The sequence below is a fragment of the Mizuhopecten yessoensis genome, unplaced genomic scaffold (assembly GCF_002113885.1).
Source record: "Mizuhopecten yessoensis strain PY_sf001 unplaced genomic scaffold, ASM211388v2 scaffold2929, whole genome shotgun sequence".
NCBI classification, from domain to species: Eukaryota; Metazoa; Mollusca; class Bivalvia; order Pectinida; family Pectinidae; genus Mizuhopecten; species Mizuhopecten yessoensis.
In genome coordinates, this window is record NW_018404790.1 from 997,481 (window position 1) to 1,010,814 (window position 13,334).

General features: G+C 40.7%; 2 protein-coding genes across 2 annotated transcripts in view; both read left to right on the plus strand.

The window, feature by feature from the left end:
- The window catches only part of LOC110446702 (peptidyl-prolyl cis-trans isomerase-like 1), an 11,272-nt gene extending 4,222 nt beyond the window's left edge, over positions 1–7,050 (plus strand). The window contains exons 2-4 of the mRNA XM_021491988.1: positions 2,697–2,851; positions 6,281–6,349; positions 6,696–7,050. Coding sequence (XP_021347663.1) covers positions 2,697–2,851; positions 6,281–6,349; positions 6,696–6,919 — 448 coding nt within the window. The 3' untranslated portion in view covers positions 6,920–7,050. The remainder of the gene's footprint in view (positions 1–2,696; positions 2,852–6,280; positions 6,350–6,695) is intronic.
- A 2,780-nt stretch (positions 7,051–9,830) lies between these two features.
- LOC110446703 (kelch-like protein diablo) overlaps positions 9,831–13,334 on the plus strand; it is a 13,482-nt gene continuing 9,978 nt past the window's right edge. Inside the window, exon 1 of the mRNA XM_021491989.1 lies at positions 9,831–11,140. Coding sequence (XP_021347664.1) covers positions 10,095–11,140 — 1,046 coding nt within the window. The 5' untranslated portion in view covers positions 9,831–10,094. The remainder of the gene's footprint in view (positions 11,141–13,334) is intronic.

Here is a 13,334-nt window from a genome sequence, read left to right on the forward strand (position 1 = left end):
TTTAAACTTCCATTGTGTAGTTTAATTGTTTTCGTTTTACATTTTAATAAATATGTCACTAATATGTCGTTGAAATCTTTCAATTATGTCTTTCTAGCTGTTGGGACTGAAAGTTAAATGCAACAATGACTGAAACAGAAATGTGTTTTATGAATTTTCTGTTTTATATAAGACAGATACGTGGCTTTACATGTCTCTGAATTAGACCAGGTAAATTCACAGAGTTCAAGTTTATTTATTCATTCGTTTAGCTTGTTATATAATTTTTATTTTGCAAATGGCATTCAAAAAAGACATTTTGATGGTTAATTTTATATAAAAAATATCATTAAAAGTATGTCAAATCTGAAAAAAATAATTGAAAAGAACATATTTGAAGTGGGCAATTTTGCAGTATTGAGAACAAGTTCAAGTCCAAATGGGGCACATTTGAGGCACATTGATAAAAATAGAGTTCAAATGGGGCACATTTAAGGCATGTGGAAGAAATCTTTAAGTCCTAATGGAGAACATTAAAAAAATCAAAGTCTAAATGGGGCACATTTGAGGCACATTGATAAAATTAGAGTCCAAATGGGGCACATTTGAGGCATGTGGAAGAGACCTAAGTCAAAATGGGGCACATTTGAGGCACATTTTTAAAATTAGAGTCCAAATGGGGCACATTTGAGGCACATTGATAAAATTAGAGTCCAAACGGGGCACATTTGAGGTATACTTTAAAAATACCCCAGAAGTAGAGGTACATTTTAGGCATGCCTAAAATGTACCTCGAGCCAAAGGTACATTTTAGGCATGAAAAAGGCATGAAAAAGGCATGCCTCAATGTACCTTTTTTTAGCCTGGGTTAAATCATCTTCGCACTATGCCTTAAGGTCATTTTGTCCTAGTACTGATGTTAATACCCGGCCTCCTCTGCCCCGCCAACATAGCAACATTATATAAAAATTGTAATATTTGTTTCTGTTAAAAGCTAAGTATACGGTACCGGTATTTGAGCTTATTTTGCCCCAAATCCAGTTTGCCCAAGCTTGTTTCTCCTAAATATTTTTTATGTTATAAGCATTAGTTTAAATGTTTTATGATGATAAAAAAACCTTCCTGTTTGAATGCATGTTTCATGAAAAATTGTGTTGTCTGACTGCTATGTGCAGTTCATCCTCAATTATCCAGGGGTTTCACTCACTTTCGCTCTCTGCAACCCTGGAATATGTCATGGCAAAATCGAAGGCTCAGGGTGCGCCATCTTGAGGATGTCGGTCCCGTAACAGTTAAGCCCTGTGTCGCTCCTCTGTAATCTTTAAATGACAGATATTGTCCTTAGGATTTGTCAGGTTTTTTTTACCTGAAACCAATGAAATAGCTAGCCGCATACCTTCAAATTTGCTATGACATATTCCAGGGGTGCAGTCTGCAAAGAGCATAACCCCTGGAGTATTGAGGATGTGTGCAGATCTGGTCAAACATGCACAAACCTAACAAGTTCAATGCAAAAATAAGTAGCAAGAAAGACTTAGAAAAACCTCAAATGAGAATCTGTTATCCACACGCAACTAAATTGGCCTAAAAAGTTTTGCAATTAAAAGATTTTTTGAGCGAAGCGGCAAGCGCACAATGACCTGAGGCTAACAGGATGGAGAGTGAAATGACGGGACACCGTGTGCGTACGTGTGGTATGCCTAGGGTGGATAAACTAGAGCAGCATTGGGTGACAGGTTATGAGCTTTAATTGATATTTGCCAAATCACTTTCTTTACTTCACATTGATAACTTATTCAATCCTGTTGAAGTCATTGAATGACACTCTTATACACGATCAGTTTCTACTTATAGCACACATGATTATATAATATGTTGTGATACCGTTGGGGGTACAAACAATGGAAATGCAATGTTGTGAGCAATTGTCTATATTTTTTTTCAAATGTAACTGCCTAATTTTTTAATCCCAACAAAATGTTCGGCATTGGATATACTCACATTTACTTCTGAACTTTTTCATTCTATAATTTACTGATCTTACCAAATGGCATAAACTGTATAATAATATATGTGCACGTTTCATCTCACAATAGAGCGATCAATTGTTAAAATCGCCCATGGGCAATTGTGCAGACAATATGCAGACGATAATTTTGGTGTGTAGTGCAATTACAAAAGTGTATTCTACATGTTTAGTATATATACAAGAGATCACATGATTACATTGAAACAAAGAATACATGTATAAAGGGTGTGAGAACATGTAGATATTCCATGCTTTTTTAACGTATCTATCCATTTGATCTGATCATTAATGCACACTTCGTTTAATTCATTTGGTAAAGAATACAACTTATATGAGTTCAAATCCAAACAAATAGAATACAGTAAACATTGATATAATCGACCCTTGTTTCATTACCACCTCACATATACAAATGTATATATATCTCACGAACAGATTTCTAGGTACTTTTTTCTCCTTTTCGAACTCCTTTATGTGTTTATCGCCCAACCCCTTTATAACATCAGCATTTCTCTGGATGAATGGTGGACGAAAGGTTTTACTGTTACTGCATATCTATGTTTGTACATGATATGTAATTCTTAAGCTTAATTGATCTTGTTGATTGAATGTACACATGCGTCTTCCAAACTCTCAACACAGTGTAGATTTACAAGTACCATCATTTGTATTATTTCTATACCTCCAGTATGGGTACCATTGTCCTTGAGCTGTACTGGAAACATGCTCCAAGCACGTGTAGAAATTTTGCTGAGCTAGCCAGGAGAGGATATTATAACGGGACCAAATTCCACAGAATAATTCAGGACTTCATGCTGCAAGGCGGGGATCCCACTGGGACAGGTAAGATAAGGGTGGGGATCCCATTGGGACTGGTAAGATAAGGGTGGGGATCCCATTGAGACAGGCAAGATAAGGGTGGGGATCCCTCTGGGACAGGTAAGATAAGGGTGGAGACCCCACTGGGACAGGTCAGATAAGGGTGGGGATCCCACTGGGCAAGGTAAGATAAGGGTGGGGATCCCTCTAGGACAGGTAAGATAAGGGTGGAGCCCCCACTGGGCCAGGTAAGGTAAGGGTGGGGATCCCCCTGGGACAGGTAAGATAAAGGTGGGGATCCCAATGGGACAGGTAAGATAAGTGCGGGGACCCACTTGCACAGGTAAGATAAGGGTCGGGATCCTGGGACAGGTAAGATAAGGGTGAGGCCCATTGAGACAGGCAAGATAAGGGAGGGGATCCCACTGGGACAGGAAAGATAAGGGTGGGGATCCTACTGGGCAGGTAAGATAAGGGTGGAGACCGCACTGGGACAGGTAAGATAAGGGAGGGGATCCTACTGGAAAGGTAAGATAAAGGTGGGGATCCCACTGGGACAGGAAAGATAAGGGTGGGGATCCTACTGGACAGGTAAGATAAAGGTGGTGATCCCACTTGGACAGGAAAGATGAGAGTGGGGACCTCACTGGGACAGTAAGATAAGGGTGGAGACCCCACTGGAACAGGTAAGATAAGGGTGAGTCCCACTGGGCCAGGTAAGGTAAGGGTGGGGATCCCCCTGGGACAGGTAAGATAAAGGTGGGGATCCCAATGGGACAGGTAAGATAAGTGCGGGGACCCACTTGCACAGGTAAGATAAGGGTCGGGATCCCACTGGGACAGGTAAGGCAAGGGTGGGGATCCCACTGGGACAGGAAAGATAAGGGTGAGTCCCATTGAGACACGCAAGATAAGGGTGGGGATCCCTCTAGGACAGGTAAGATAAGGGTGGAGATCCCACTGGGACAGGTAAGATAGGGGTGGGGATCCTACTGGACAGGTAAGATAAAGGTGGTGATCCCACTTGGACAGGAAAGATGAGAGTGGGGACCTCACTGGGACAGGTAAGGTAAGGGCGGGGATCGCACTTGGACAGGTAAGATAAGGGTGGAGATCCCACTGGGACAGGTAAGATGAGGGTGGGGATCCCATTGGGACTGGTAAGATAAGGGTGGGGATCCCGCTGGGACAGGTAAGATAAGGGTGAGCCCCACTGGGACAAGTAAGATAAGGGTCGGGATCCCACTTGGGCAGGAAAGATAAGAGTGGGGACCTCACTGGGACAGGGAAGGTAAGAGGGGGGACCCACTGGGACAGGGAAGATAAGGGTGAGTCCCATTGAGACACGCAAGATAAGGGTGGGGATCCCTCTAGGACAGGTAAGATAAGGGTGGAGCCCCCACTGGGACAGGTAAGATAAGGGGTGAGACCCCACTGGGACAGGGAAGGTAAGAGGGGGGACCCACTGGGGCAGGGAAGGTAAGGGTGGGGATCCCACTGGGCAAGGTAAGATAAGGGTGGGGATCCCTCTAGGACAGGTAAGATAAGGGTGGAGATCCCACTGGGACAGGTAAGATAGGGGTGGGGATCCCACTGGGACAGATAAGATAAGGGTGGGGATCCCACCGGGACAGGTAAGATAAGGGTGGGGCTCCCACTGGGACAGGTAAGATAAGAGTGCACGTGGGGACCCCACGAGGACAGGTAAAACAAGGTGTGGTTATCCCACTGGGACAGGTAAGACAAGGGTGAGTCCCACTGGGACAGGTAAGATAAGGGGTGAGACCCCACTGGGACAGGGAAGGTAAGAGTGGGGGGACAGGTAAGATAAGGGTGGAGATCCCACTGGGACAGGTAAGATGAGGGTGGGGATCCCATTGGGACTGGTAAGATAAGGGTGGGGATCCCGCTGGGACAGGTAAGATAAGGGTGGGGCCCCCACTAGGACAGGTAAGATAAGGGTGGAGACCCCACTGGGACAGGTAAGGAAAGGGTGGGGATCCCACTGGGACAGGTAAGATAAGGGTGAGTCCCATTGAGACAGGCAAGATAAGGGTGGGGATCCCTCTGGGACAGGTAAGATAAGGGTGGGGACCCCACTAGGACAGGTAAGATAAGGGTGGAGACCCCACTGGGACAGGTAAGATAAGGGTGGGGATCCCACTGGGACAGGTAAGATAAGAGTGCACGTGGGGACCCCACTTGGACAGGTAAAACAAGGGGTGGGTATCCCACTGGGACAGGTAAGATAAGGGTGGGGATCCTACTGGAAAGGTAAGATAAAGGTGGGGATCCCAATGGGACAGGTAAGATAAGGGTGGGGATCCCAGTGGGACAGGTAAGATAGGGGTGGAGATCCTACTGGACAGGTAAGATAAAGGTGGTGATCCCACTTGGACAGGAAAGATGAGAGTGGGGACCTCACTGGGACAGGTAAGGTAAGAGTGGGGACCCACTGAGACAGGGCAGGTAAGAGTGGGGACCCACTGGGACAGGGAAGATAAGAGTGGGGACCCACTAGGACATGTCAGGTAAGAGTGGGGACCCACTGGGACAGGGAAGGTAAGAGTGGGGACCCACTAGGACATGTCAGGTAAGAGTGGGGACCCAGCCTGACAAGTTAGATAAGGCTTGGGACCCAATGGGACAGGTAAGATAAGTGCGGGGACCCACTTGCACAGGTAAGATAAGGGTCGGGATCCCACTTGGGCAGGAAAGATAAGAGTGGGGACCTCATTGGGACAGGGAAGGTAAGCGTGGGGACCCACTAGGACAGGTCAGGTAAGAGTGGGGACCCAGCCTGACAGGTTAGATAAGGCTTGGGACCCAATGGGACAGGTAAGATAAGTGCGGGGACCCACTTAGACAGGTAAGATAAGGGTCGGGATCCCACTTGGGCAGGAAAGATAAGAGTGGGGACCTCACTGGGACAGGGAAGGTAAGAGTGGGGACCTACTAGGACAGGTCAGGTAAGAGTGGGGACCCACTAGGACAGGTCAGGTAAGAGTGGGGACCCAGCCTGACAAGTTGGATAAGGCTTCGGACCCAATGGGACAGGTAAGATAAGAGCGGGGACCGACTGGGACAGGTAAGATAAGGGCAGTGACCAAATGGGACAGGTATATATGTTATAGCTTGGCCTTCAGGGACAGTAATTGGCAGGTGGGAACCAACTGACACAGGCAAGGTAAGAGTTGGGACCAAATTGGGACAGGTATGTTAAAGTATTATGGGCCTTCAGGGACAGATAATGGCAGGTGGGAACCAAATGACACAGCCAAGGTAAGGGTGGGGACCAAATTGGGACAGGTATGTTATAGATGGGGTCAAAGATCATGACTGCCTTAGCTTCACATTGGTCAATTACATATTTCAATCATTGATGAAATTGCAGTAAGAGAGTATTAGCTAAATGCTTACATTTTCAGTGATATGTTTCATAATATGTTTTAGGAAGAGGAGGAGCATCTATATATGGAAAGGAATTTGATGATGAGATTGCAGATGATCTTAAACATACAGGTATGTATTCTTCTGTGATACTGTACCATAGAGAAATTGTTGACTTTGTCAAAATTAATATTTGATAGTTTATAAATCAATTTTGATAAGCATTGTCAAATGATGAATGTTAAGAAAATATCACTTAGTTTAAACTAAGTTAACACTATATTATTGTCAATTTTGTAATAGAAGTACATCTTTTACATCAATTGAAAAACTACAATGTTAAACAGAATCATGTTATTGTTGATTTTCACAACTTTTCTTGTTTTGGAAAATTTGCAAAAAATTGTAGGAACAAACTACTGCTTTAGGATGTTATTTCTGTATTCCCAGTACATGTACTAGCGTTGTTTATTTACAGGTGCTGGGATTCTGTCTATGGCTAACAGTGGACCCAACACAAACGGAAGTCAGTTTTTCATAACACTAGCTCCCACGCAGTGGCTTGATGGCAAACATACCATATTTGGACGGGTGTCAACTGGCATGCAAGTAGTGCAAAGAATTGGACTTTGTGAAACAGACCAAAATGATAAACCTGTTGATGATATAAAAATCACCAAAGCTGTTGTCACCTCTTCCTGATCAACTCTCAGTCATCCTTACATTCAACTTCATTGTGTATGTGTTAATTAGGTCAAACTTCATTGTGTATGTGTTAATTACGTCAAACTTCATTGTGTATGTGTTAATTACATTAAACTTATTGTGTAATTCGTAATTCTTTATTGATCTAAACTGATACAGTTTATAGATACAACCTTTGCATTAAACTTGGTTACAACAAATATTTCCAGGGCCATTCCACTAATACAACATTTAATTATCTACTAAATAATTTGCTCATAATATGTTTGCTTGATGGACAAACTTTCCTAAATTACACAATAATTCTTTCGTATTTACAGATGATAGAATTATAACTAATTTAAAGAGGAATGGATTTATTCGATAATAGGGCTTAATATATTTGGTTCTCCAATCATTATACAAGGGGCATTATAACATGAAATGATATTCGTCCTTGATGTCATTAAGACACACAGGGCAAGTTCGAAGCTGACATGGAGCATGTCTGTGTCTGCCTGATTGATAAGAAGACAATGCGAAGATAAACGTAATTTAACAATAGCCTTTTTATAATTAGCAGGAATTGGTTTTGAAAGATAAGTTTGCAATGGGAAGTGATCTACAACATGCCTGTATAAAACACATTTTGGTGACGAAACAAAAAAATCTCACACTCTTGCTTGAAATTGTCTAACAAACGCTGTTTTACAATATATATATATAAAATTGTTTACATTAATAATATGTTGGGAAACCCAAAATGTCCAGAGCTGGTATTTGACTTTCGCAACCCAGTTTCTACAATTTGGATTAGCCTCACATTCGTTATACATATACTCGTAACATCCTTTACCGTCATAGTTTAACAACAAGCCAAGATAGCATTTTTCATCCTGTGATATTCTACCTGACTTACGGACAACCATAACTTTAGTTTTAGGGACATTAACCAACACTTTTCAGTATATTTTATAAGTTTGTCAAGCATTGACTGTATACCATGTATACTTTCGGAAAACAAAAACCATGTCATCTGCGTATATTAATAAAAATAGGGACAAGTCTGGTAAGTCAAGCGGCTGTACACCGGCGCGTAAAAATTCGTTAACAAACATGCTAAACAGAACCGGGGAGATTATCTCCCCTTGTAAGACCCCGGTCTTGTTTTTAAAAAATCAGATATTTTTCCGCCAACAAGGGTTCTAGATTTAATATGGCTATACAATGATTTTATTACCGACATAATGTTACCACGGACGCCAAGCTTAGCTATTTTATACCATAATTTGCACCTGTCAATACTATCGAACGCTTTTTGATAGTCAACAAAGCAACAATACAGTTTTATTTATTACTGGTAAACTTGTTAATAATAGAGTGTAACGCAAATATTGCGTCGACTGTTCCCAATCCTGAACGAAAACAAAATTGGGCATCCGATACTATGTAGTTCTAGTCCGCCCATTTACTCAACCTCGTATTAAGGATACTAGTGAATAATTTCAGCATGTTACTTTGAGGCTAATACTTCGATATAGTTACCGGGGTCAGTCGTGTCACCCCTTTTTAAAAATTGGCACAATTAAAGCCTCTGACAGTACTTTAGGGAAATAGCCCGCTCTAAACACAGCATTAAACATCTTATGAAGCAGAGGAAGAAATACATGTTTTGCTTCAATAAAAAATTCATTCAGAATCTGGTCCGATCCGTGACTTTTCTCCCTTTTAAGTTTCGAAATTGCTGTTTCAATTTCTAAAAGTGAGATATCATATTCTTATGGTTACAAGTCTGTGCTTTTGATTTTTCAAAGACACCAAAAGAATGGAAAATGAAGGCCCAACCAATTCGGAATTATATTTTGCATATTCAATGACACCGTTCTCATGCTCAAGCATGGATTTTGTGCTACAACCAACATTTTGTAACTCACTTAAAAATCATGTCAAACGATCAAAAAGTCAAATGTAAACATCTTTAATTCTTTTTCCAAATCATTGACAAATTAAGATTTCATCATAATTTATAAAAGGAACAAGAAATTAGGCTTGAGCACAAAATCCATGCTTGAGCATGAGAACGGTTCCATGAATACGGGCCGTGAACAGTTCCGGTTTACCCAAAACATTTAAGCTTCACGGAGATACAGAATAGTTTAAAATTATTGAGAATCAAAGCAGTATTTTTATAGAGACACTGAACATTTAAGACTAACAGCGTTTTGAATAAATTACAGTGTAAACTATCATATTAAACTAATCATCTTATCCCCGGATAACGTCGATTATCATTGTCAAAAGTAAACGAAATAATTTTGACGGGTCATGCATAAAAGCCAATCGGGAACCGTTGGCATAAAAGCGTCTTCGAGCCAGAATCTGTGTAGATTTCATTTTGCCCTATATCCCGTTTACATTTCGAGTTGTTTTGCCCTAAACCTGCACGTTCAACTGAACAAAATCACAACTCTTTTGAAAATATGTCTTCGAAATCAAAGACTTCCGCCATCGATTTTGTACTGATCGTGTAACCCTTGGATTTCGAAATTGCAGGAAATAGAGAGCATCATATATGACTGTGTACAACAGATCGTACACACATTCTAATTCGTTGTCATACACTAAAGGTATACTATTCCACATCTGCAAGTTTCTACAATATACCTTAATATCGGCCGGTATAGCAACATGCGCACTAACTGCCGAGTTACATGTAATTATAAAGTAAAAGATAATTATTTAAGCTTTCCATAGAGGTATAACATGTGGTTCTAGGGGATCGTAACAGTTTTATAAGATCGTTTGAATATGAAGTAATTCAGTGTATCTTCCATGACGTTTCCGGAGTAAACGTAATTGGGTATACGCAAAAATTGTTGACGTCATAGTACAACGACGTCATAAAAGGACATTTCAAAACCACGTTGAAATATTGGCCTGACAGAAAATCAGGGTTTTCACTGTGGCAGCGAAAGGGTAAAATATTGCTGTGGTCGAGCTCATGTGAATGACTAGGGGTAAGTCTTGAGCGCAAACAATCTTGTCACGTGATTTCTAGTTTTTATTTGTTGATGACGTCACAATTTAAGATTATTACGTTTACGGCAATGATGTCAAGGTGACGATGGCAAACATGTTCGTTACTGGCTAGATACAAGACACCGGTGAAACTATCAAACTATCCACAAACAACATGAACGACAGTATATCAAGAACGCCGTCAAAGGTCAGGGCACGGCGTGAGAGCCTGCAGCACCTCCAGGAAATCCCTGTACGGGACACAGGGACCACCGTGGGATTCCCCTCTGATAGCGGACATGCGGTGCAGGTAACCCCGCATTCCTTACTTTATCAGGACTCAAGAATTTCTATCATAGACAAACGGCGTCAATCCGACCCTCCCGGAGACAACCGGCGGACAAATGATACGACTGCTGGAAACAGTCGGAGAACAACCAGTGCCAATGGCATTGTTTTACCAAAGCCTCAAGACACTGGGAACCGCGCAACACCGTCAACACACGTAGAGTTGTCCAAGTTCTTGTACAATCTGTGGAGGAACCAGGAAATGTGTGACATTGTAATTCGGGTAGGAGACACAGAATACAAAGCCCATAAGTTAGCTCTGGCGGCCTACAGCGACAAGTTCAACAGCAAGTACTGCGAGCGACTCCAAACCTCGATCTCTGAGGTGAACCTGTCCGCCTCCTCGAGGGAGGCGGTGGAGGAAGTGCTACAGTACATTTACACGTCCAAGTTGAATCTGACACTGGACAATGTCGACGACGTGATCGGCTGCTCTAGCCAACTGGGCATAAACTCTGCATTGGATATTTGTAAAAGTTTTTTGTTCAATTTTACCCCCGACAATCTGTTCAATATGTGGTGGATTGCGGACAAGCACGACCTGTTGGACGTTTTGTCCATTCTGGAGACGGCTGTGTGTGACCACTTTGGACGATTGTACACATCTGTTGGATACCTACGCGGACACTTCGAGCAGGTCCGACATTTTATTTGCAAAGACAACCTTGGCATTCGTGACGAACTCGACGTATTTTTGGCTGTCACATCCTGGATAGACTTCAACAGACAGGATCGACTACGCCACGCCCCTGATCTCCTTTCCTGTGTCCGGCTTGTCCACATCTCCCCGGAACACTTGACCACACAGGTGGAGGTAGTCGATTACCTGTTCCAGATCCCCGTCTGTAATGCTCTGCTGATGTCGGCCTACAGGTATAGTATTATACTGGCAGTAGTTTACGATTTCACCAAACATCGTTACTGAGATTATTTTATTAACTTTAATTTCCCCATTCGGCGCCGTTTTACTTTTGTAATCTCATTGGGTGATTTCACATGTTCTCATCCACAGTCTAAAGCGAAAGATAAAATTCACGAGTTGTCTCCCTTCAAAGCGTTTAACGGCATCTCGACATTCAATCTACTTATTATTCTGCAATAAATTATAAAGTCAAAATACAGCACTAAGGTGACAGTATCCAAATCGGATCACCAAACCATCATTTTATTAAATCATTGAAAAATCTGAGGAGTAATTATATTCATTTATGGTTGTATTTAAAGAGGATCAAGGCTTGAATTTTGCAGTATCTTACGCTTCAACTGAATAAAAAAAAATGTCAGCATATTAACATTTTATGATGACCTTTAGAGTTTATATGACAAAAAGTAGTCTATAGTGTGAATGTAATCTTATAGTCCAATTTTTTTTAATGCATAGTCGTCGCACGCGCCATTTTTTTTAAATCGTAATCAAAACACTGACATTTGAGTTTGAATTACGTTTTCTTGTGCTATTTGAACCTAAAAACTAATCATCTGTAGACAAAAAATGGTGCATGGCTATCTCTTTTTTTTTTTTTTTTTTTGCAAAAAGTGATCCGATTTGGGTATTTCCACCTTATATGTATACAAAATATTGAGTAAAAAGAAATTTATTATCATGAAATATCGTCTTCAGTTTCATAGCACATTAACCCATTGCTCGCTATGAACAATGTATCATTTTAACAGCCCGATGCAAAAATGTAATGGCACCTTTTTTGCGTTTAACTTAGCAACTCATTTTTTGGTATTTCTTATTTGTGTCACATGTTCTTTTATTCGTACTATTCCACTATTAACGTGGTAAATGACGTTTCTAACTAACATACGTGGATATATTGAGTTACGAAGAACTTGTATATAAGAAAACAAAATCCATACTCGATTTAAACCAATGTTTCCCTATTTCTTTTCTGGAATGACTTGACAACTAGAATAAAATAAGGGTAGTTGTGAATATCAGCGGTACATATAATTTACAAAAGCAAACATTGAACTGAAACATATATGATCTTTCAGTGAAAAGAAATCCGAAAGAGTCAGTCTTTTAAGGTTTTGTTACTCGTTAACCCTTATTTAATCAGCGTTTGTAATATCTAAATACAAAAATGTTTATTTATAATGAAACAAGCTTCCTTCAATTACCTTTTGTGGTTTAAGATATCTGAACGGAATACCTTTTGTGGTTTAAGATATCTGAACGGAATACCTTTTGTGGTTTAAGATATCTGAACGAAATACCTTTTTACATTGAAACGAATAGCAAAAATGTATGGAGTAACAAGAAAACCAATCGGAATGTTTGATTTAAAAAAATGCACAGATTCCAGTAAAAGTGTTTTGTATTAAATGATTAACAATAAACTTATTATTAATCACTTATCAAATATGTTTTGAAAGACATTTGTTAGAATAATTAATTGAATCTGCAGGGCAGGTACTTAAAATACAAGGTGGATTTAATATATAGCATCGATGAATGAAATTTCATAGTGAAAATTGTGCCTACATACATGAATAAGATTCATTATGAAGAACAAGGCTGTAATAATATCAACAAAAGGCCTCTAAACGTCAGTTATTTGCGCATTACAAAAGACCTGCTACTACCGCTGTACGCCTACTCTTAGATATCCTAAAGTATCGAACAGGATCTGCAGACGCCCACTTGACGGTGTACCATCTAGCATTGAACATAATGTACTAATAATAGGCGAGGACAACTTCTTGTTTTATAATGTCGAGTAATTAAATATACACCTGTTCACGGTGTAATGACTGAATATTGACGTGTTAAGCCAACTGGGAAAGCAAGCTGTTACAGTTTCAATTGGCATGAAGGTATGAACTTCAGTATCAGATATATTTTATTACGCGTGCTGTGTACGCCCTAGAGCCACTGCATTTCATGTTAACGTGACGAAACAGTATACGATCTTTCTCCTGCCGTTCAGGAATAATATTACTCATTCAGAGAGATTATTTTCATAATGAAACACGTACATGTATGTCTTACATGTTCTTTAAAGAAAAAGAACAAGCAATGATCTATATCGGTTGTCTTAAAAATAGGGGCGGGGGG